This window comes from Elephas maximus, chromosome 10 (genome assembly GCF_024166365.1).
Source record: "Elephas maximus indicus isolate mEleMax1 chromosome 10, mEleMax1 primary haplotype, whole genome shotgun sequence".
In the NCBI taxonomy this organism is placed as follows: domain Eukaryota; kingdom Metazoa; phylum Chordata; class Mammalia; order Proboscidea; family Elephantidae; genus Elephas; species Elephas maximus.
In genome coordinates this window covers 14,851,077-14,876,518 of record NC_064828.1, presented here as the reverse complement: position 1 = coordinate 14,876,518, position 25,442 = coordinate 14,851,077, and the positions used below count along the sequence as shown (strand labels likewise).

At 41.3% G+C, this 25,442-nt stretch overlaps 1 protein-coding gene and 1 non-coding gene across 3 annotated transcripts in view; one reads left to right on the top strand and one right to left on the bottom strand.

Annotated features, from left to right (window-relative positions):
* Positions 1-3,194: 3,194 nt before the first annotated feature.
* LOC126084892 (U6 spliceosomal RNA) lies at positions 3,195-3,301 on the top strand. The gene has a single exon (XR_007519123.1). It is a non-coding gene; the product is annotated as a U6 spliceosomal RNA (small nuclear RNA).
* Positions 3,302-14,229: 10,928 nt separating this feature from the next.
* The window catches only part of EXD1 (exonuclease 3'-5' domain containing 1), a 41,180-nt gene continuing 29,967 nt past the window's right edge, over positions 14,230-25,442 (bottom strand). For both annotated transcript variants that reach the window (XM_049898295.1, XM_049898296.1), the window contains 3 exons: positions 20,010-20,153; positions 19,169-19,360; positions 14,230-14,934 (listed from right to left, as the gene is read on the bottom strand). In XM_049898295.1, the coding sequence (XP_049754252.1) occupies positions 14,296-14,934; positions 19,169-19,360; positions 20,010-20,153 (975 nt within the window). In that variant the 3' untranslated portion in view covers positions 14,230-14,295. The remainder of the gene's footprint in view (positions 14,935-19,168; positions 19,361-20,009; positions 20,154-25,442) is intronic.

Below are 25,442 nucleotides of genomic sequence, written 5' to 3'. Positions count from 1 at the left end.
AACATTATTCATAATTGCCAAAAAGTGGGAACAATCCAAATGTCCGTTAACCGATAGATAAATGCGGGATGTCCATACAATGGAATATATTCAGCAATAAAAAGGAATGATGTACTGATACATACTACAATATGATGACCCTTGAAAAACATTGAGTAAGTGAAAGACGTCAGTCACAAAATATCACATAGTGTTTTTTTGTTGCTAGGTGCTGTTGAGTTGGTTCTGATTCATAGCAACCCTACGTACAACAGAATGAATTGCCGCCCGGTCCCACATCCCACACCATCCTCACTATCGTTGCTATGTTTGAGCCCAATATTGTATCCACTGTGTCAATCCATCTCATTGAAGGTCTTCCTTTTTTTTGCTGACCCTCTACTTTACCAAACATGGTGTCTTTCTCCAGGGACTGGTCCCTCCTGATAACATGTCCAGAGTACGTAAGACGAAATCTCATTATCCTCTCTTCTAAGGAGCATTCTGGCTGTACTTCTTCCAAGACAGATTTGTTGATTCTTCTGGCACTCCACGGTATATTCAATATTCCTCGTCAACACCATAATTGAAAGACATTAATTCTTCGGTCTTCCTTATTCATTATCCAGCTTTTGCACGCATATGAGCCAATTGAAAATACCATGGCTTAGGTCAGGTGCACCTTAGTCCTCAAAGTGACATCTTTATTTTCGAACACTTTAAGGAGGACTTTTGCAGCAGACTTACCCAGTGCAATATCTTGACTGCTGTTTCCATGAGTATTGATTGTGGATCCAAGTAAAATGAAATCCTTAATGGCTTCAATATTTTCTCCATTTATCACGATGTTGCTTATTGGTCCAGTTGTGAGGATTTTTGTTTTCTTTTTGTTGAGGCGTAATCCCTACTGTAGTCCTTGATCTTATCAGTAAGTGCTTCAAGTCCTCCCTCTCCACTTTCAGCAAGCAAGGTTGCGACATCTGCATATCAAAGGTTGTTAATGAGTCTTCCACCAATCCTGATGCCACGTTCTACGTATAGTCCAGCTTCTTGGATTATTTGCTCAGCATACAGAATGATAAGCATGATGACGCACGCCTTTCCTCATTTTAAACCACGCAGTTATCCCCTAGTTCTGTTCCAAAGAGCGCCTCTTGGTACAGGTTTGGCAAGAGCACACCGAAGTCTTCTAGAATTCCCATTCTTCACAGAGTTATCCATAATTTGTTATGATCCACACAGTATCATTCCATTTACATGAAATGTCCAGACTGGTGGTTGCTTAGGGCTTGTGGGGAGAGGAGGGAATGGAGAGTGACAGTTAATGGGTATAGGGTTTCTTCTAAGGGAGACAAAAATGTTCTATAATTAGATTGTAGTGATGGTGCACAACCCTGTGAATATACTAAAAAACTGAATATTACACTTTAAATGGGTGAATTGTATGATATTTGAATTACATCTTAAAGCTGTTAAAAATAATTTGTAGGTAATATATTCACAAAGGGTGTTCATCAAAACACAAATGAGTTGTTTTCTTGTTTACCTGATACTACAGTCAATCGTACTTCTATTTCGGGCCATAATCCACTGCGTATATATCCGTGGTCCCTTCAAGTTTTTTTTTTTTACGGGAAAGCAGCTTTCATTATTTCCCCATAATGGTTTTAAAGACCCCAAACCCACAGAATGAACAAGCAGGGGGGCTCCAGGGAGAATCTCAATGCCCACAGTGCCTCCTTCTCTTCTTGGCTTCATTCACCCACTGGGAAGCCTTGGAGGTGTTGACCCTTGGCACAGGGCAGTGACTGCTCAGCTCCTGCCACCGGAGCTGACGAGGGCACGAGCTGGGCTCAGGCGCTCCCGGTTTCCAGCCGCAGCGGTGGCAGCCACTGCACATAATCAGGAAGCGGCGGCATCAACAGGGCAGTGGCAGCCAGGGCCGTCACTGCCAGCCACACTCCTGGCACCCACACGCCCGCCCCCTGCCTAGTCCCACAGCCACCTCTCCACGCCTCCGCCCTGCTCTCACATGCAGGCAAAGTCAGGATCTAGCTGCCAGCACAGGCCCTGCCCAGCCCCTGGCTGCACACCCCAGGCCTCTTGTATCCAGTGGATACAGCTCTCAGGCTTTGTCCGTGGGCAGGCGGTGGTAGGGTGTGCGTCCCGGTCTGCTCTTTCTCCTCAGGTGGGTGCAACGGCAGGGCTGGGTGTGTACGCTTTGATTCCTTTAGGGGAATTACCTTTCCCCATTGTGAACAGTGCTGATAGGTGTAAAAATGGCGGGGCGTCAGATCGCCTCTAACTTCCCCAGAGGGAAGGAGAATCAAGATCAACAGCCCAAGGCTGATTCCTATTAGGTGGAGGTCAGAGGTGCCTCCTCTCTCCACCATCTTTATCAATTCTGATACCAACTCTTCCTCCCAGGGCACTCTCTACTTCTCCGCTGGGTTGGATAATTCATTGCAATGACCACACAGAACTCACAAATCATACTCACAGTTATGGAGTTTATTAAGGAATTAACAGGTTACAATTCAGGATCACGAATGCTCAGGATACAGTTCTTTAATCAAAAGAACCTCTTCTTAACCATGCCCGGAGGCAGGCCTCTCTCTAGCCCTTGGCCTCTTGGCCTGGCCTCTACCCTGCTTGAGAAAGTGTTATAAAACTCTTTGGTTCTGCCAATAACTGCTACAGGGCACCCCCTCCACCAGTAAGCCTCACCCCTAAGGCACTCAGCTCTCTCACTCCGTGGGACGGCACACCCATTATAATCACCTTGCTCCGTGCCTGTCAGGCCATCTCCACCAGTCTCCTGGTTCTGCAGCCTCAGTTTCTCTGCTGCCACTTCTCACCATCTTGCACCATCTCCAGCTCTCTCTGTCTACTGAGTCTAGGAGGTTCTCAGCACAGGGACCCTGGGCTCAAAGGATATGATCCCGTCTCTTCTTCTTGGTGGTAATGAGGTCCCCCTCTGGTCTGGGATTGGCTTTTTCTTAAGCCTAGCATGACGGCAAAACTGACCAATTCCCTTGTTAGGGTTCCATATACCTTATTTGCATGGTCCCACCCCAAAGAGGGTGCCAGCCATGCACCTTATTTGCATTATTAGCAAGCTATCTAATCCCCTTGGTAGGCCGCAAACACCTCATAACATAATCCCACCAAGTCATTTGGTGGAGTTACAAGATGATGGCAAGAAAGGCCATATAGTGCTCACTTTGGCAGCACATATGCTAAAATTGGAACAATACAGAGAAGATTAGCATGGCCCCTGCCCAAGGATGACATGCAAATTCATGAAGTTTCCATACTTTTAAGTTTCCTGACTACAACCAAACACTTTGAGGGACAGAGTAGCAAGGTCTGGAGTAAAGGACCATGGTTTCAGGGGCCATCTTGGCCAATTGGCGTAACAAAGTGTATTAAGAAAATGTGCTGCATCCCACCTTTGTGAGTGGTGTCTGAGGTCTTAAAAGCTAGCAAGTGGCCATCTAAGATGCATCAATTGGTCTCAAACCACCTGGAGCAAAGGAGAATGAAGAACACCAAAGACACAAGGAAAGTATGAGCCCAAGAGACAGAAAGGGCCACATAAACCAGAGATTCCATCAGCCTGAGACAGGAAGAACTAGATGGTGCCCGGCTGCCACCAATGACTGTCTTGACAGGGAACACAACAGAGAATCCCTGATGGAGCAGGAGAAAAGTGGAACGCAGAACTCAAATTCTAGTAAAAAGACCAGACATAAGGATCTGACTGAGACTGGAGGGACCCAGAGGACATGGCCCCCAGACTCTCTGTTAGCCCAGAACTAAAACCATTCCTGAAGCCAACTCTTCAGACAAAGATAAGACTGGACTATGAAATATAAAATGATACTTGTGAGGAGTGTTCTTCTTAGCTCAAGTAGGCACATGAGACTATGTGGCCAGCTCCTGTCTGGAGGTGAGATGAGAAGGCAGAGGGGAACAGGGGCTGGTTGAATGGACATGGGAAATACAGGGTGGAGAGGAGGCGTGTGCTGTCACGTTGTAGGAGAGCAACTAGAGTCACATAACAATGTGTGTATAAGTTTTTGTATGAGAAACTGACTTGAATGGTAAACTCTGACTTAAAGCACAATAAAAAAAGAAGAAAAAAAAAGGCCATAGTGATCCATCACATTGCAATAGGACAATAAATCAAGGTGCCCTAGACAGGTGGGTCCATGATATAAGGCCAATCAGACTCTCTTTCTCAGGACTTTAAATTCTGAGTCAAATTATGCAAGGATTGGAAAAAAAAAAAAAAATTGGCACTTACTCATTCTGACAGACAGTTGCCTAGAGTTCTGCAGCTGCCCTTGGTCGTAGTTCCAAATGTTGTTCTCTAGCTTTCCTGTCAATTCTGTGAGCCACCCATCTTTCCAATAAATTCCCTTTTTGTTTACATTAACCAGAGTCAGTTCTTTTGCTTATGACCAAAAAAAATTTATTTAAAAACCATAACAGGTACATAGATTCCGTCTATTTCCTCAGCCTTACCTCTCACCACCATACCCTATGTGTTTTCCACTCCTGCAATAATGAACTGCTTGCTGTTCTCACGTCCCAAATGCCTCTTCTCCCACCTCTTAAAAAGCCCATTGACACTCAGTTTCAGGGAAAATGCTATCTCTTCTCCATGGCTACTCTGGCTTTCCCACAATGCACTGGTTCTACCTTGATTTTATATATGTGTGTATATATATATATTTTTTAAAAAAACAAAAACATATCTCCACTAGATTCTAAATTTTTTGAGAGTAGGGACTATGTGTTTTTATCTCAGATTCCCCAACCTAGCCCTGTGCCTGGCTCAAAAAAGGCATTCCAAAATGTTTGCCAAGAAATGCAGAAAGGAAACCTACTGAGATGCTGCATGAGGCCTTGAACAGCCACGGTTCTCCATTTTATAGGTAAGTATGAATGTAGGGTACTTGTAGTGTAAAATCATTTACATTTTACTTCTTTTAAGTTCATCTTCTCCAAAAGACGGGCTGCCATCTAACCTCCAGATTTTACTATTTCAATGGCTTCTTAAAAAGCAAACTATGGATGGGATCCTACAAGTTACACAATAACAAAGAGAAAGTCTTTTCCTCATTTCCCTCATTCCTGGAACTTGCTGGGTTTTGGCTCTTCCTCAGGAATGTTCTCATTAAAATTTATTTCCATTACAAGGCTGTTATTTAAAATATTCCCGGTTTAGACATCAGGTAGCTTTCAAGTTATAAACACTAAGGCACTTTGGGGAACTTGAGAACTCCAGAATATGGAAGTCTCTTATCAGAGAGGACTCTTGTAATGTAGAGCAATCAGTGGCCTTAAAAAATAGGCTTACGTTATTGGTTCTTCTGGTTTATATCACAATGAAATGCCTTTCATCAACTGTTCCCCACCTAACAGTTTACATTCTAGTTCTTTAGGGGGAAAAAAGAGGAAAAAAATTAAAATGTATTAAAAAGTAGATGCCTCTAGGTACCAGGACTAAGGCTGGGAAAAGATGGGACAGGGGGATACTGATTTTCATTATAAGCCCTTCTGTACTATTTATTTTATAACCATGTGCATGTATTGCTATTTATTTTAAATTAAAAAAAAATTTATCAGACTACAATAGCAACACATATTTGCTCCTTCCATTCAGTGACCTACCCACTGCTGTTGAGTTGATTCTGACTCATAGAGACCCTATAGGATCATTTAACAAAAGGCGGTAATCCTAATAATTATTTTCCCTATACCTTCTAGACCAGTGGCTTCCAAACCTTTTCTTAAACAAACTTTATTGCAGCAAAGTTTATATACAATAAACTGCATCTTTCTTAAGTGTCCAGTTCAATACGTTTTGACAAATGTATACATCCACATAACTACCACCACAATCAAGATATAGAAGGTTAACATCACCTGAAAAAGTTCCCTTGCGGCCCTTCACAGTCATTCCCAACGCCTGTCTCTAACCACAGAGCTCTGGTGGCATAGTGATTAAGAGCTCGGCTGTTAACCAAAAGGTCAGCAGTTCAAATCTGTTACTCGGAAACCCTATGGTACAGTTCTATTCTGTTCTGTAGGGTCACTATGAGTCAGAATCAACGGCAATGGGCTAGTCCCTAACCCCAGGCAACAGCTGATCTGCTTTCCATCCCCATAGATTAGTTTTGCTTTTACTAGAATTTCATATAACAGAATCATACAATATGTACAGTATGTGTCTGGCTTCTTGTGCTTGGCAAAATTTTTTGAGATTTGTCCATATTGTTGCATGTATCATAAGTTTGCTCCCTTTTATTGCGCAATAGTCTTCCATTGTATGGATATACTGCCATTTGTTTATCTATTTATTTGTTGTTGGAAGTGTGGGTTGTTTCCAGTTTGGGGCTGTAAACATGGCTTGGGGGCAGTGTCTGACCTTCTCTAACTTCACAAGGGGAAAGGAGAATAAAGATCAATAGCCCAAGGCTGACTGCCGTGAGGCAGAGACCAGATGTGCGTCCTATCTACGCCATCTTTACCAAGTCTGACACCAACCGTCCCTCCCACAGCACTCTCTACTGAGTTGTGTAATTCATTGCAGTGGCCACACACAACTCACAGACCATCCTCACAATTATGGGGCTTATTAGGGAAGCAACAGTTACAATTCAGGCTCAAGAACACTCTGGATACAGTTCTTCCATCAGGCTAGCTTCTCCCCAGCTATGCTTGCAGGCACACCTCTCCCTGGCCCTCAGTCTCTGCCCAAAGGCACTCAGCTTTTTATCTCCGTGGGCCGGGAAGCCCATCCCACTGTCTCCGCTGCCAGGTCTCTCCTTTCTTGGTGGTGGTGGGCTCCTCCCCTCCGCTCTGGAATTGGCTTACTTTTAAGGCAAAACTGACCAATCCCTTGGTAGGCCACAATTACCCTATCACACAATCACCTGGGTGAGAGTTGTAAGACCATGACTAGAAAGGCCACATACAAAAGCAATTCATCACACTGCAGGGGCCTATTATGAATAAAGCCATTATGAACATCTGCGTACAAGTCTTTGAGTGTATATATGCATTCATTACTCTTTGAATAAATCCCTAGGGGTGATTTGTGGGACAACTACAGGAAATTGCCAAACATTTCTGAAATGGTCGTGCATTCCATAGCTCTAGTTGCTCCACATCCTGCAACACTTGGTATCGCCAGTCTTTCTTTTTATTTTTTTTATAATTTTTATTGTGCTTTAAGTGGAAGTTTACAAATCAAGTCAGTCTCTCACACAAAAACCCACATACACCTTGCTACACACTCCCAATTACTCTCCCCCTAATGAGACAGCCCGCTCTCTCCCTCCACTCTCTCTTTTCGCGTCCATTTTGCCAGCTTCTAACCCCCTCCACCCTCTCATCTCCCCTCCAGGCAGGAGAGGCCAACATAGTCTTGTGTCCACCTGATCCAAGAAGCTCACTCTTCACCAGCATCCCTCTCCATCCGGTTGTCCAGTCCAATCCATGTCTGAAGAGCAGGCTTCGGGAACGGTTCCTGTCCTGGGGCAACAGAAGGTCTGGGGGCCATGTCCACCGGGGTCCTTCCAGTCTCAGCCAGACCATTAAGTCTGGTCTTATGAGAACTTGGGGTCTGCATCCCACTGCTCTCCTGCTCCCTCAAGGGCTCTCTGCTGTGTTTCCTGTCAGGGTAGTCATCGGTTGTAGCTGGGCACCATCTAGTTCTTCTGGTATCAGGATGATGTAGTCTCTGGTTATGCGGCCCTTTCTGTCTCTTGGGCTCGTAATTGCCTTGTGTCCTTGGTGTTCTTCATTCTCCTTTGATCCAGGTGGGTTGAGACCAATTGATGCATCTTAGATGGCTGCGTACTAGTGTTTAAGACCCCAGATGCCACTCTTCAAAGTGGGATGCAGAATGTTTTCTTAATAGATTTTATTATGCCAATTGACTTAGATGTCCCCTGAAACCATGGTCCCCAGGCCCCTGCCCCTGCTACGCTGGCCTTCAAAGCATTCAGTTTATTCAGGAAACTTCTTTTCTTTTGGTTTAGTCCAGTTGTGCTGACCTCCCCTGTATTGTGTGCTGTCTTTCCTTTCACCTAAACTAGTTCTTATCTACCAACTAATTAGTGAATACCCTTCTCACACCCTCCCTCCCTCCCCCTTCTCGTAACCACTAAAGAATGTTTTCTTCTCATTTTAAACTATTTCTCAAGTTCTTATAATAGTGGTCTTATACAATATATGTCCTTTTGCAATTGACTAATTTCACTCAGAATAATGTCTTCCAGGTTCCTCCATGTTATGAAATGTTTCACAGGTTCCTCAGTGTTTTTTATCGATGGGTAGTATTCCATTGTGTGAATATACCATAATTTATCCATTCATCCGTTGATGGGCACCTTGGTTGCTTCCATGTTTTTGCTAAACAGTGCTGCAATAAACATGGGTGTGCATATATCTGTTCGTGTAAAGGCTCTTATTTCTCTAGGATATATTCCAAGGAGTGGGATTGCTGGATAGTATGGTAGTTCTATTTCTAGCTTCTTAAGGAAGCACCAAATCTATTTCCAAAGTGGCTGTACCATTTGACATTCCCACCAGCAGTGTATAAGTGTTCCAATCTCTCCACAGCCTCTCCAACATTTATTATTTTGTGTTTTTTGGATTAATGCCAGCCTTGTTGGAGTGAGATGAAATCTCATGGTAGTTTTGATCTACATTTCTCTAATGGCTAATTATCGTGAACATTTCCTCATATATCTGTTAGCTACCTGAATGTCTTCTTTAGTGAAGTGTCTATTCATATCTTTTGCCCATTTTTTAATTGAGTTATTTATCTTTTTGTAGTTGAGTTTTTGCAGTATCACATAGATTTTAGAGATCAGACACTGATCAGTCTGTAGGTAGTCTTTTCATTCTTTTGGTGAAGTCTTTGGATGAGCATAAGTGTTTGATTTTTAGAAGCTCACAGTTATCTAGTTTTTCTTCTGCATTCTTAATAATGTTTGTATACTATTTATGCCATGTATTAGGGCTCCTAACGTTGTCCCTATTTTTTCTTCCATGATCTTTATCGTTTTAGATTTTATATTTAGGTCTTTGATCCATTTTGAGTTAGTTTTTGTGCATGGAGTGAGGTATGGGTCTTGTTTCATTTTTTTGCAGATGGATATCCAGTTATGCCAGCACTGTTTGTTAAAAAGACTATCTTTTCCCCAATTAACTGACACTGGTCCTTTGTCAAATATCAGCTGCTCATACGTGGATGGAATTATATCTTGGTTCTCAATTCTGTTCCATTGGTCTATGTGCCTGTTGTTGTACCAGTACCAGGCTGTTTTGACTACTGTGGTGGTATAATAGGTTCTAAAATCAGGTAGAGTAAGGCCTCCCACTTTGTTCTTTTTCAGTAATGCCTTATTTATCCGGGGCCTCTTTCCCTTCCATATGAAGTTGGTGATTTGTTTCTCCATCTCATTAAAGAATGTCATTGGGATTTGGATTGGAATTGCATTAAATGTATAGATCGCTTTTGGTAGAATAGATATTTTTATAATGTTAAGTCTTCCTATCCACGAGCAAGGTATATTTTCCACTTATGTAAGTCTCTTTTGGTTCCTTGCAGAAGTGTACTGTAGTTTTCTTTGTGTAAGTCTTTTACATCTCTGGTAAGATTTATTCCTAAGTATTTTATCTTCTTGGAGGTTACTGTAAATGGCATTGATCTGGTGATTTCTTCTTCGATGTTCTTTTTGTTGGTGTAGAGGACTCCAACTGATTTTTGTATGGTTATCTTGTATCCTGATACTCTGCTGAACTCTTCTATTAGTTTCAGTAGTTTTCTTGAGGTTTCCTTGGTGTTTTCTGTGTATAAGATCATGTCATCTGCAACAGTTTTTCTTTTTGATTAAAAAGAAAAAAAAACCTTTATTGAGGCATAAATGCCTAGGGGTTAAATTGCTGGATCACGTGGTTAATGCATACTGAACTTTTAAGAAAAAACCAAAACTTTTTCCAAAGTGGTTCTACCATTTTACCTTCCTGCCAAAAACGTATGAGAGTCTGGTTGCTCCACACTCTCACCTATATTTGGTAATGTTAGTCTTTTTCAACACTGCAGTGAATGTGTGAGGAGACCTGGTGAAACAGTGGTTAAGCACTTAGCTGTTAACCAGAAGGTTGGCAGTTCTAACCCACCAGCTCCTCTGTGGGAGAAAGAGGTGGCAGTTGGCTTCCACAAAGATGACAGCAGTGGAAACCCTTTGGGGCAGTTCTACTGTGTCACATAGGGTTGCTATGAGTCATAACTTGGTGGCCATGGGTTTTTTTGTTTGTTTTTTTTGGTTTAGTGAGTATGTAGTGATATCTCATTGTGGTTATAACATCTCTGATAAAGAATAATTCTGAACATTTTTTCATGTGCTTACTGGACATTCTTATATCTTCTTTTATAAAGTGTCTGTTTAAATATTTTGCTCATTATAAAATTGGACTGTTTTATTACCAAGTTAGATTTCTCTATATATACTGGATTGAAGTCCATTGTCAGAATATATGTATTGTAAATACATTCTCCCAGTCTTTGCCTTTTCATTTTCTTAGACATGTCTTTCAAGAAGAACTTTGAAAATTTAGATGAAATCAATTTATAATTTTTTAAAATGTTATCTGCTTTTTGTATTCTAAGTAAGAAATTTTTTGTCTATCTCAAGGTCATGAAGACTTTCTCCTATGTTTCCTTTGAAAATCTGTATAGCTTTAGTTTGTATATTTACGTCTGTCATTCATTTTGAGTTAATTTTTTTGCATGATGTGAGGTAAGGATTGGCTTCCTTCTTTTCCATACAAATATTTAGTTGTTCTACAACTAAATATTGAAAAGGCCATTTTTCCTCCATTGAATTACCTTGGCACCTTTGTCAAAAATCACCTGATAGAAGTCACCAGTGAAGCTATCTGGGTACAAAGTTTTCTTAGGAAGCTTTTAAATTATAAATTAAATTTCTTTAATTGGATTTACCCTATCTCCCAAGGAGCCCTGGTGATGCAATGGTTATGTGCTTGTCTACTAGCTGAAAAGTCGGCTCTTGGAACCCACTAGCTGCTCCAAGGGATAAAGATGTGGCAGTCTGCTTCTATGGTGCAGTTCTGCTCTGTCCTATAGGGTCATTGTGAGTCAGAATCGACTTAACGACAATGGTTTTTGGTTTGGTGTATAGTGAGAGAGAGAGAGAGAGAGAATAAAAAGAAAAATGCCAACATGCTAGGCAGAGTTGTACAGGGGGCGATGGTGATTGAGGTGTATTTTCCTTTATTTTCTTAATTATTTGTAAGGTATTTACTTTTACAATAACTGCCTTTTTTGATAAGTGTACTTGACTAACCCATAAGGACTCAATCGTCCCCCAGATGTACCAGTTTGCCCCAGGCCTCATCTCAGCTTGCTGCTGGGGACTTGCCTTGTGCCAACACCATCAAGAGGGCCATAGGGCTTTAAAATTCTATTGGGTTGTATTAGGACTTATGAGGCCCACGGCCAGACAGGAGCCAATGCTACTGCAGTGATTTTTCACAGTAGACCTGGAAGAATACTAAAGAGACCAAGATCCCAACACACACTGGTTCTGTTCTCAATGCTGCATTTTTTATTCAGGGAAACCATTTAACCTCATTACCTAGGTCTAAAACTGAAAGGTCAGATTACTTGGAAGAGCCTTGAATTGCAGATCACGTACAGTAAGGTCAGCTGAGCAGGGCAGATGCAGAAAGATGTTGGCAGATCGGCACAAGACCTAGGAGTGTGGGGGACCAGGCAGTATGGTTTATGAACTCACAATTAGGAAAATACAGAATAAGGAAAGGACTAGATGATGAGTTTGGACAAGGACTCAAAGATTCTGGGTAAGATTTAGTCAAGAAGTTTAAGTAATGGCATGGAGCACTAACAATAGGGCTTGAAAAAGACAGGGATTTATTTTCTTTTACTATGTTTTAAGTGAAAGTTTTCAGCTCAAGTTAGTCTCTCATACAAAAATTTATACACTCATTACAACCCTAGTTGCTCTCCGTATGTGACAGCACACTCCTCCTTTCTACCCCAGATTTCCCATGTCCATTCAACCAGCTCCTGTCCGTTTTGCCCTCTCACCTCACCTCCAGATATGAGCTGGCCATTTAGTCTCATGTATAAATATATATATATTTATATTATCTACTTGAGCTAAGCAGCACACTCCTCACAGGTATCATTTTATGTCTAATAGTTTTTTTTTTTTAGTCCAGTCTAATCTTTGTCTGAACAGTTGACTTTGGGAATGGTTTTAGTTCTGGGCTAACAGAGAGTCTGGGGGCCATGTCTTCCAGGGTCCCTCCAGTCTCAGTCAGACCATTAAGTCTGGTCTTTTTACTAGAATTTGAGTTCTGCACCCCACTTTCCTGCTGCTTCATCAGGGACTCTGCGTTGTGTTCTCTGTCAGGACAGTTATTGGTGGTAGCCAGGCACCAACTAGTTCTTAAAAAAACACAGGGATTTTTTACACTCTTTCTAGCAAATGACAGAACTTCATGGCAGAACCTGCCCTCATACGCAGAATTTGGGCATGAGGCTGGAATGAGGAAGTGGAAGAAAATTCACCGGGTATGAGTGTTTCCCCTAGAAAATACTATGATGGGATCCAAAGGGCTCATCTAGTCCTAGGAGTCAAAGTACCTCTTGAATACCACTCACCGCCCAATAGAACTTCCTAAGATGATGAAAATGTCTGCGCTGTTCGCGATACAGAAGCTACCAGGCACGAAGAACTACGGAGCACTAGAAATGTGAGTGCAACTTAGGAACTGAATTTTTCATTTTATTTAATTTTAATTAATTTAATTTAAAATTTGAATATGGCTAATGGCAACCATACTGAATAGCACAGCAAAGTGTTCAAGTACAGTCACACAACCTATGTAATGAAAGAATCCTTTGTCAAAAAAAAAAAAAAGGATGTTACATTTGTAGCACCTCTCTCTCTCTCTATATATATTTTGTGAGTAATAACTTAATGGCTCCTATAAGAAGCTTAATCAATTTCAGGAATTCACACCCTTTCCAGGGTAAATCTAGATTACCCACATTTGGGGCTAAAGCTGAAAATGCATTTACCCAAGATGAACCAGAAAGCACCTTGGCCCCACATGGCTTTCTAAAGGCAGCTGCAGGGCTGAGTCACCTGCTCTTGGGCCGCCTTAATCTCAGCTCAGACTAGACGTGCTCTCGCAGTTAAGAAGGCACAGCAATTCTTCCCGTGGCACCTGTTATAGAACTGGCTGAGGATGCTCCTAACCTTAGACCGTCCGGGGTTTCCCCTACATGTAACAAGTAATAGGGTTCTGTAACATTTCAAATTACAGATTACTAAACTGGATTTTAGACCTAGAAGTCCAAACATTTACCAATTTACTCCTACCCAATTAAGACAAGTCAGAGATGATATAATGCCAACACAGATTTATTGGTCATTTTATAGAAAAGAATGTAAAGTAAAAAAGGCTCTGTACAAGCTGCCTTCCCTTCATTCTAAGGAAGTATACCAACTACAGGCAAAAAGAATGGAGTCAAACTTCCAGTTTACATAATGTCGTTGTTAATTTGTCAAGTCAGCTCTAACTCATAGTGACCTTATGTACTATAAAGAAACCCAGAGCCTCTGTTAGGAAAATGGACAAAATCTTCAGAAAGTAAATGAAGAAAAAATAAATTAAAACTGGGTTATTGATGCCTATAATATTACTGTTTATCTATGACATAAGACAGTCATGTTTATTCAATAATTCAGAAGTAAAGTTAATATTTTTAAAAGGAGAAAAGGAATGGTAAAGTTGTTGGGTGCCAATTTTTTAAAAACTTACGGCAGAGTTTTACCAACACCCACAAACCAAACTAAAATTCAAAAAAATAACTCAAAACAAAATTGAAAAAGTATAGATTCTTTCTGACACTAAACCCAAGATTTTCCCCTTCTTCAAATCCTTCCCTAAACCTGAATCATGAGAAATAATTCAGTCTGGCCACTGGACACATTTCTGCACGGTGACATCATCCCAATTTTACTTTCTTCCATTATTTAACTTATTCATTCCGTTCCTGATCCAAGTAAGAGAAATGTAGGCACAGGCCAGAGGATATACTTTTCCTGGAAGCCTGTGACTAAGTCATAACTAAGTTTACAGGAGAAACTTAAGCCCTGAGCTATAAGCTCCAAAGGAAGGCCCTGATGGCAGGGAAATGAGCCCCCTTTGTGACCGGAAGAACAAACTGCTTCTCTAAGGCAGAATTAGAGGGGGATTTAGCCAGGAGTCAGGCTTCTCCAAGGCTGGGCAGGGAGGAAGTGGTGAAAGCGCACTTTTTCTTAAAGGATGCAAGGTGTCACTTGGAGACAATGAAACATCGCGTTTCATACATTTTAAATCTTTCTTGTTTTCCACCATCAATAACTGTTCTATCTCCTCTTTCAAAGATAAACTTGCCTGAAGCTCATGTTTGGGTATCATAATGTATTCTTTTTGAGTTATCCTTTGGTCCTCTGACCCCTTGGAGCCAGGGCAATTAAATTTATGACTGGAGCCTTCACTGGCTTCCGCTTCCTTTAGGGGAGGTAGATGTCGAGGTTTTATTTTAGTCTGTTTCCTCTGAGATTCTTCTTTCAATAAATTCACATCCTCATGAGATTCGTGAGATGTAAAACCCGGAGCTTTGTCTCCCCTAGAACTTTTGCAGTGGAAGACACCTCTCACTTTTTCTTCCTTCCCTGCTGTCTTTGTCACCGGTTTCTTTGGCTGTAGCCCTGTCCTTACTAGAAGACCCCGTGCATTCACACTGTAGTCTTTGGCAGCTCTCTCCCTGCGCTCCTTCTGGAAGTCCTTGAGTTGAAGCAGCTCCTCTGGCAGCTCCATACAGGTAGGCTAGGAAGAGAAAATGAACACAAGTCTGCCATAACCAAGCACTGAAAATCACTTCTATTATACTTAACAGTATTTGGCAAGCGAGGGTTTATTCAAATGTGTTCATATAGCACCCTCTAGTGCCTTCAGCTGGTGGCGCAGTGGTTAAGCACTTCGCAGGGGAAAGATGTGGCAATCTGCTTCCGCAAAGATTACAGCCTTAAGCCTTGGAAACCCTATGGAGCCATTCTACTCCACCGTATAGGGTCGATGTAAGTTGGAATCGACTTGACGACAGCAGGTTTGGTTTGTTTGTTTACAGTGGTACTATTTTTGAAGTCGAAAAGGTAATGAATCCACATAGTTGTGTGTGTGTGTGCATGAAGATTACACAGTGAAAAGGAAGTCTCTCCCTACCTAGCCGCGGTTGCCTCAGCGGGTGCATCCCCTAAACGCATTTCTAGTGCAGCCTCCCTGTGACAGTCTATGCCTGTATTGATCAACTAAAAGTTCGCATTTTCACTGGGTTACATTTTTTAAGTTTTAGTTTTCTCTCAACATTTTTTAAGTTATTTTGATAACATTTTCTAAAATTACTTTAAACAAATGGTAACACGCTATTATACACTCTCCTGCATCTTGACTTCTTTAAAAATTTTGTCTTTGTTCGGAGCAAGGGAGAATGGAGAAAACCAAAGACACAGGGAAAGATTAGTCCAAAGGACTAAAGGACCACAACTACCACGGCCTCCACCAGACTGAGTCCAGCACAACTAGATGGTGTCCGTCTACCATCACTGACTGCTCTGACGGGGATCACAATATAAGGTCCCAGACAGAGCTGGGGAAAAACGTAGAACAAAATTCTAACTCACAAAAAAGACCAGACTTACTGGCCTGACAGAGTCTGAAGAAACCCCAAGAGTATGGCCCCCCGACACCCCTTTAGCTCAGTAATGAAGCCACTCCAGAGGTTCACCCTTCAGCCAAAGATTAGGCAGGCCCACAAAACAAAAGGAGACTAAAGGGGCACTTCAGCCCAGGGGGAAGGAAGAGAAGGCAGGAAGGGAAAGGAAAGCTGGTAATAGGGAACCCGAAGTCGAGAAAGGAGAGTGTTGACATGTCATGGGGTTGGTAACCAATGTCACAAAATAATATGTGTACTAATTGTTTAATGAGAAGCTAGTTTGTTCTGTAAACCTTCATCTAAAGTACAATAATTAAAAAAAGGAAAATAAACACAACTTTTGTCTTGAAGATTTCTCTATATTGGCAGTTTTAAAGGGCTGTATGGATATATCCTGATGTATGTAACCAAACCCTTATTGGTGGGTATTCAGGTTGTGTCCAGTCTTTTGTCTTTACAGAAATATTATGATAATCTCTTGAGAAAATGTCCTTTTGTTATATGAGGCAAATAATTTTTCCCCATTTGTTTGCCTTTTGACTTTGTTCACAGTATGTTTGCCATACAAAAAGTTTTAAAGTCATTCTGAATTGCCGTGTTGAATAGAAAAACCTTCCCTACTGTGAGATTTATTTTTCATTCTACATTTTTCCAACCGTTTTATTGTTCCATTTTTTACATAAATACTTGATACATCTGGAGTTTATTTTAGTATAATAAAAGAGATAGGAATCCAACTCTGATTCTCCTCCCCCATAATTATTAGTCAATTGCCTAAGACCATTTACTGAATAATTATTTTTGTCCATTGATCAGAAATGCTACCTTTATCATAACCACATCGGCAGATACATATTGGATCTATTTCTGGGGTCCCTATTCTGTTTCATTGATCTGTCTACACATGTACCAATCCCAAACCGTTTTACTTACTGTATTCTAAAGTGTTAACATCTGCCACGACTTGTCCTCCTTCAATATACTTCCTTTTCCAAAATTTCTTGACTATTCTTGCATGCTTTTAAAAATCTCTATAAACTCTATAAATACAGCTTGTCAAAATAATTACTAATGTTAATATTTTTAGCAAAATAAACTTAAATTCAGAGATTAATTTAGGGATAACTGAAAACTAAAATATTTACTGTTTCCACTCATCTATTTAAGTCTTCTTTTATGCCCTTCAGTAATATTTTAAAGTTTTCTTCATCTATATATTCCACATATTTTGGTAAGTTTATTTCTAGGTAACCTATCCTTTTCATTACAATTGTAAAGGAGACCTTTTCTCCTGGTTTATTTCCTAACTACTGATAAAGGTATAAACCAAAAAAACCAAACCCGTTGCCGTCAAATCAATTCCGACTCATAGCGACCCTACAGGACAGAGTTCCCAAAGAGCACCTGGTGGATTCAAACTGCCGACCTTTTTGTTAGCAGCCACGGCACTTAACCACTACGCCACCAGGGTTTCCGGTATGGGTATAGAAAAGCTATTAATTTTTATATCTTTCATTTTTTATCCAGTCACCTTACTATATTGTCTTCTTGTTTTTGGTAGTCTTTTCAGTTGATTTTCTTCAGTTTTCCAGTTGTATTATCTGCAAGTCATAGAATTCCGGTCCTTCTTTTTCAATTTTTATAGCTGATATCTTTTTGTTTAATTGCTTTGCCAAATAGCTTCAGAAAAATGTTAGAACAGTGGTCATTTCTGTATGATCCTGATATTAATGGGAGTGTTTCTAGTGTTGCCAACTAAGCATTATATAGTCTTCTTGCTTGAGGTTATGTGTTACGTTAGAGAAGTAGCCACTATCCCAACTTTAATCAGGAATGCTCATAGAATATTATGAAATGCTTTTTTCAGCATTTATAAAGATAATCATAAGATTTTCTTGGATCTACTAAAACAGAGAATTTCCTTATATTGAACCATGCTTGCAACTGGAATCCAGTAACACATTAAAAAACGAACACATCTAAGTGAAGTTCATACCAAAAATTCTAATATTTTATTTAGCACTTTGTATCAATATTCATAAGTGAGAATGGTCTACGGCAGCAGCCAGCAGTTTTTTTTTTCTGTAAAGGTAAATATTTTAGGCTTTGTAAGCCACATACGGTTGTTTGTTGCCATCGAGTTGGCTCTAACTCATGACAACCTTATGTATAACCGAACAAAATATTGCCCAGACCTATGCCTTTTTCATGATTTTGATATGTTTGAGCCCATTTTTGTGACTACTTTGTCTGTCTGTATTACTGAGGGTTTCCCTCGTTTTCACTGACCCTTTACTTTCCCAAATGTGATATCCTTTCCTAGGGATTGGTCTTTCCTGATGACATGTTCAAAGTAAGCAAGACAAAATTTCGCCATCCTCATTTCTAAGGAATACTCTAGTTTTATTTCTTCTAAGAGTGATTTGTTCATTCTTTTGGCAGTTCATGGTATATCCAATATTCTTTGTCAACATCACAATTCAAATGCATCGATTCTTCTGTCTTCTTTTGTCACTGTCCTGATTTCCCATGCATATGAGGCTATTGAAAAAACCATGGCTTGACTAAGGCATGCCTTAGTCATCAGAGTGTCATCTTTCCTTTTTAGAACTTTAAAGATTTCTTTTGCAGCAGATTTACCCAATGGAATACATCTTTTGATTTCTTGACTACTGCTTCCATGGAGGAGCGCTGGTGGCGTAGTGTTAAGAGCTCAGCTGCTAACCAAAAGGTCAGCAGTTCAAATCCACCAGCCGCTCCTTGGAAACCCTATGGAGCAGTTCTACTCTGTCCAATAGGGTCACTATGAGTCAGAAATGACTGGACGGCATATAACAATAACAACAGCTTCCATGGGCATTGGTTATTGATACAAATAGAATGAAATCTTCGACAAATTCAATTTCTTCTCCATTTATCATGATGTTGTTTATTGGCCCATCTCTCTTTTTTAACAACAACAACAAAAAAAAAACTTTTAAAAATGCAAAAACTGTTCTTAGCTCAAGAGCTGTACAAAAACAGACTGTGGACCAGATTTGGCCTGCGGGCAGTAGTCGGCTAAATCCTGTCATGTAATTTTCTTACGTTGCACTGACTTCATAAAAATAATGAAATCTTAAATGTATCCATTCTTTGACAAAAATATTTCTTGGAAACATAACTTAATATTAGTGAAAAGATGCTCACCGGGATAGATTAAGCCCAAGCTGTAGCCTTTTCAATAATATTTATCACCAAGTTTTACCCCAAAGTAATATTTGCCACAAGTGTGAAAAGTGAGATCACTGTTGCCCTCCATGAAAAATAAGACAGAAACAGAGATCTTGAAGACACACCAACACCTACCTCCATGCCTCCAAGCCGGACTGCAGACCCCTCTCGATAGGAATTTAAGTACCCGTCCACCAGGGTGGTTAGGTCAGACATCATTTCATCTAGGAGTACCAAGCGAAGGGGTAGCAGGTAGGTAGCTTCCAGGGCCAAAATTTTCAACAGAGTAGGCGAAAGAGGTCGTGTGAACCATACTTCTGGGTTTTCCTAGAGACACCAAAACAACTTTTTCCAGGTAGTAAGCAAAATTTTAAATTGTCTATCCAAGGGCTGTTTAATTTAAAAATGCTGTCATTTTCTTCAGTTATTGACTTCTACTTTCACACTATAGCTAGTCTTCTGAGAACATTCACAGATACCCATTGCGTGTGCGTGTGTGTGTGTTTGTAAGAGAGGCAGACAGACAGACATAGATATCAGGACTTCCTATTCAAAGCTGAAGGCAGGAGATTTGATTATATGACCAATTGTAGCTAATACGGTCACAACCTAACTTTGCACGAAAGGCTATTACAACTAGTATCTCGCAGTAGCTAAAAAACATCTTTTACCTTATTCTCAGAGAAGGAACTGGGATGATATGGGCTCTACCCCCTTAATCCAAGGTCACATGAAAACCCCTCCTTGCCCCAACTTGAAAAGCTATTTCACGGTACTTTTTAACTGATAGCCAGCAAATCTGGATCCTGGCTTTTATCTATTTGAACTACCAACAAATTGCTCCCATTTGGAACAACTACTATTTGGCAATGCTCATACTCTTACATGGCAGCTGGTCATTATAACAGGTTGATAATCCTGCTGAGACAACGTGTGGAAAAAGTAATGTCATATGGGGACATCCTTTAACACTCACCTGGGTCAGTTTTTGCCTCTCTTCTAGAAAGGAGACATATTTGGGGGCTACTTTAAGGTGTCTGATTAAACTCTCCTGCAAAGTACTAATGCAATTTGGAAGAAAGCCACCAGTTTCCATAGAAAATTGAAGGACATCTGCTACCTGTGCATTAAAAAAAGACAAAGTAGTCCTTAGAATATATACAGAAAGCTATCATGGCAGAAATATCATAATTAGATACAGAAAATTTCTTTAAATATCATTTTTCCCAAATACTAGGCAATGCCATCAGGAAATTTATTCAGTCAACTTCTTATTCTTCAAAAATTAAAAAAAAGAAAAACATCGGCCAACTTTAACGTATCCTTGTCTACTTTTTTTCTACTTATTTGCCCACCTTATGGTCATTGTGTTACTCTTTGGTACCTTTGGGAAGAGGGGAAAGGAAGATAAAATTCAAGAATTATTTTTATTACCTATTAGCAACTCTGGTAAAGTTTTGGGAAGTGTTTTAGGCTGGGTTCTCCAGAGGAGTAAAACCAGTGAAGCATATACATATAAATATATATAGAAAGAGATTTATTTCAAGAAAACTGCTCACGCAGTTGTGGAGGCTGGCAAGTCCCAAAATCCGTGGGTCAGGCATCACGGTCGATGCTTCTCCTGACTCACGTGGTTGCAGGGGCTGAAGAACCCAAAATTGACAGGTCAGATGGCAGGCTGCTGGCTCACAGGTCTGCGGAAGCTGGCAAATCCCACAATCTGCAGGTCAGAAGGCAGGCTGCTGGCTCAGATTCCAAGAACCAGAGGTCAGAGGATGACGAATTGGATGCAGGATCCAGAGAGGGCAAGCTTTGCCGGAACACCCACATATATTGGATGTAGGCCACACCCCCAAGGAAACTCCTCTTTCAACTAACTGCTGCTCACATCAGATCACGAAATGGAGGATGATTACATAATACCTGCCAAACCACCGAAAATCATGGCCTAGCCAAGTTGACACATAACCGTAACAGTCACAGTCAAACCTTTGTCAACTTGGTACCCATACACATTGCCTTAAACCATACATAATCTTTAAATAAAGACAATAATAAAGTCATACTTAAGCCTAACATGATACAACTAATATGTGTACAACTGAAAACACACTAGCCCCATTTACATCTTATATTTCACAAATAATGGAATAAGGGAAGGAAGAAAACAAAGATATTCGTATTTTATATATATGTATATATATACATATATAAGTGCGGGTGTATATATAAAATGCACACATACATGTATAACAAAACAAGGAAGAAATACTAAAAACAATTATAGTCTTTGTTTCTGCAGCTGGTCACGTGGTTGTAGCTGGTATTTAGAACTACCTTCTTCCATCACCCATTCCATATTACCTTTGCCCTCAGTAAGCACCTTAGCTAGTCGTGGTTCTTTGCCTGGTGGCGTGACACAAACTTTCATTCCTTCAGTTTCTAGGCCATTAGTAGTCATGTTGGAATTGAGTCGCTGTAATTGTCCACTGACTTTCATCACAGGGCATTATACTACTAAGAGACATTCTAAGGGATCTCCTCTCCTGTATTTCACACATACTCTTCTTTACCGTCATTATGTAATATCAATCTGACTTCCCCTTGGTAATCAGGATCAATCACACCAGCCAATACAGTAACTTCCTTCTTCGCCTGTTGATCCAGAGGCATGTGGAGCCTAAAGTAGCTAGGTGGCATTCTTAATGTCCAGTTCAATGGAATCAGTGTTGTGTCCCCTGATGGGATCATTCTTTCCTTTGGAACTAAGATGTCTAGACCCACAGAGCATAGGGCTGCAGGGACAGGAAGCAAAAATTTTACGAGTGAGTCACTAGGGGTAATAGTGAGTGGTACCATTCCATTTCCACCCCTTGATTCCTAAACCCATGAATCCTGGCTACGGGAGATGCAGCAACATATATTGATGCTGGTTTAGAGCACATACGGCCTCCTGGAGAACATTGTCCCAACCATGCAAGGTAGCTGGTGCCGTAACTGTGTCTTTAGAAGGCCATTCCATCACTCTATCAAACTAGCCGCTTCAGGATGATGGGGAACATGGTAAGACCAGTGAATTCCATGAACATGGGCCCACTGATGCACTTCATTTGTTATGAAGTGAGTTCCTTGATCCAAGGCAATGCTGTATGGGATACCATGACGATGGATAAAATATTCTGTAAGTCCACAAATGGTAGTTTTGGCAGGAGCACTGCATGCACAGAAGGCAAATTTGTAAATGTTTATCCCAGTAATAACAAAACACTGCCCTATCCATGATGAAAGTGGTCCAATGTAATCAACCTGCCAACAGGTTGCTGACTGATTGCCCCTAGCAATGGTGCCACATCAGGGACTCAGTGTCTCTGCTGCGCCAGATTGGGCACTCAGCAGTGGCTGTAGCCAAGTAGGCCTTGGTGTTGCTGAACCCATGCATAACTTCCATCCCTTCCACCGTGGCCACTTTGTTCATGAGCCCATTGGGTAATGACAGGAGTGGCTGGGAACAAAGGTATCCATAGAATGTGTCATCCTATCCACTTGATTGTTAAAATTCTACTATGCCAAGGTCACTCTTTGGTAAGCATTCACATGACACACAAATATCTTCACATCTTTGGCCGATTCAAGAGGTCTATCCACATGTCTCTACCTCATACCTCCTTGTCACCAATTTTCTAATCATGTTCCTTCGAAATCCTTGACCATTCAGCCAAACCACTGGCCACAGCACATCAATCAGTATACAACTGTACATTGTACATCTGGCCATCCCTCCTTCCAAGCAAAATGAACAACCAGTCATACTGCTCGAAGTTCTGCCCTCTGGGAGGATTTCCCTTCACCACTGTCCTTCAGGGAGGTCCAGAAAGAGACTGCAGTGCTGCCCATGTCCACTTTCAAGTGGTACCTGCATATTGCACTGAACCATCTGTAAACCAGGCATGAGTTTTCCTCAGTCAATTGATCATATGGAACTTCCTATTACGCCATAGATGCAGACTGAGAGAAGGAAGGTAATGTGACAGACGTGGGAACCATGGGCATTTGGGCCACTTCGTCAAGTAACTTACTTGCACCTTCAGGTCCTGCTCAAGCCTGATCTCATATGTACCACTTCCATTTAATAATGGAGTGCTGCTGTGCATGTCCAACTTTATGGTTCTGTGGGTCACACAACACTCAGTACATAATGGGCAGCTCAGGGCACATGCTGAATTGGTAGCCCATGGTTAAGCATTTGGTCTCTACTAAGGTCCAGCAACAAGTCAAACCTGTTTCTCAAAAGGAGAGTAGTTATCTTCAGAGGATGGCAGAGCTTTGGTACAAAATCCTAAGGGTCTGCACTGCAATTCACCAATAGGGGCCTTCCAAAGACTCCAAACACCATCTCTTATCAGCCTCTGACACTGCAAGAACTATTGGATCAACTGGATCATATGACCCAAGTGGCAGAGCAGCTTGCACAGCAGCTTGAACCCATTGCAGAGCCTTCACTTGTTCTGGGCCTGACTCAAAACCAGAAGCTTTTTGAGTCACTTGATAAATAGGCTGGAGTAGCACATTCAAATAATGGATATGTTGCCTCCAAAATCCAAAGAGGCCCACCAGGTGTTGTGCCTCCTGTTTAGTTGTAAGAGGGGCCAGATGTAACAACTTATCCTTCCCTTTAGAAGGAATATCTTGACATACCCCACACCACTGGACTCCTAGAAATTTCACTGAAGTAGAAGGTACCTGAATTTTTGTCAGATTAATTTCCCACCCTCTAGCATGCAAATAGGGTTGCTAGGAGTTGGCATCGACTCAATGACAATGGGTTTGGCTTTGGGTTCAGCATGCAAATCTTACCAGTAAGTCTAGAGTCATTGATACTTCTTCCTTATGAGGTCCAATCAGCATGTCATCAACGTAATGGATGAGCATGAAACCTTGTGGCAGGGAAAGGTGATCAAAGTCCCTGCGGACTAAATTATGCCATAGCGTGAGAGGGTTGATATACTCGAGGTAGGACAGTGAAGGTGTATTGCCGGCTTTGCCAGCCAAAGGCAAACTGCTTCTGGTGGTCCTTCAAAACAGGAATAGAGAAAAAGGCATTGGCCAGGTCAAGAGCTGCATACCAGGTATAAGGAGATGTGTTAATTTGTTCAAGCAATGAAACCACATCTGGAATATAGCTGCAACTGGATTCACCACCTGGTTAAGTTTTCAATAATCCACTGTCATTCTTCAAGAACCATCTGTCTTTCGCAGAGGTCAAATAGGTGAGTTGAATGGAGATGTGCTGGGAATTACCACGCCTGCACCCTTCAAGTCCTTGATGGTAGCAGTAATCTCTGCAATCCCTCCAAGAATGCAGTACTGTTTTTGGTTTACTATTTTTCTAAGTAGGGGCAGTTTTAATGGCTTCAACTTGGCTTTTCCTATCATAATAGCCCTTACTCCACAAGTCAGGGACCCAATGTGGAGGTTCTGCCAGTTGCTGAATATATCTATTCCAATTATGCATTGTGGAACTGAGGAAATCCCTACAGGATGGGTTCAGGGACCAATGGACCCACTCTGAGATGGCCTTGAGCTAAGACTCCATTAATAACCTGACTTCCATACACCCCTACTCTGAGTGGTGGGCCACAGTGACGTTTTGGGTCTCCTGGAATTAGTGTCAGTTAAGAGCCAGTGTCCTGAAATCCCTGAAATCCTTTTCCTCCAATGAACAGTCACTCATAAAAAACCACAGGTCCCTTTGGGAAAGGCTGGGAGAAAGATTAACAGTACATATTTTTGGCAGTATAGTGGGACCATTCCTCAAGGGGAACTGGCCTCCTCTTTACTCAAGGGGTTGTGGGTCTGTAAACTGGCTGAAGTCTAGGTATCGACTGAGGAACCATGACTCTCTATTCTGGCGATTCAAATTAGACTCCCATTCACTTGACCTAGAATTCTTCCACTTGTATGTGAAAAAACAGCATGCCAGTGGTATCTGACTTCCTCTATCTTCATAAGGGGGAAGGAGCATCAATATCAACATCCCAAGGCTGATTCCTATGAGGCAGAGGTCAGATGTGCCTCCTTTCTCCTCCATCTTTACCAGTTCTGACGTCAATCATATCTCCCATGGCACTCACTACTTCTCTGCGGAGTTTGAAAACCCGTTACAATGGCCACACAGAACTCACGGGCCATACTCATAGTTACAGGGTTTATTAGGGAAGTAACAGGTTATAATTCAGGTTCAGGAACAGCTCTTCAATCAGGACATTCTCTTCTCAGTCAGGCCTCTCTCTGGCCCCTTAGCTTCTGGCCTACTTGCGCAAGCATTACAAAGCTCTTTTAGCTCTGCCCATCAGTGCCCCAAGGCACCCCACTCTGCCAGTAAGCCTAGGCCTGAAGGTGCTCAGCTCTA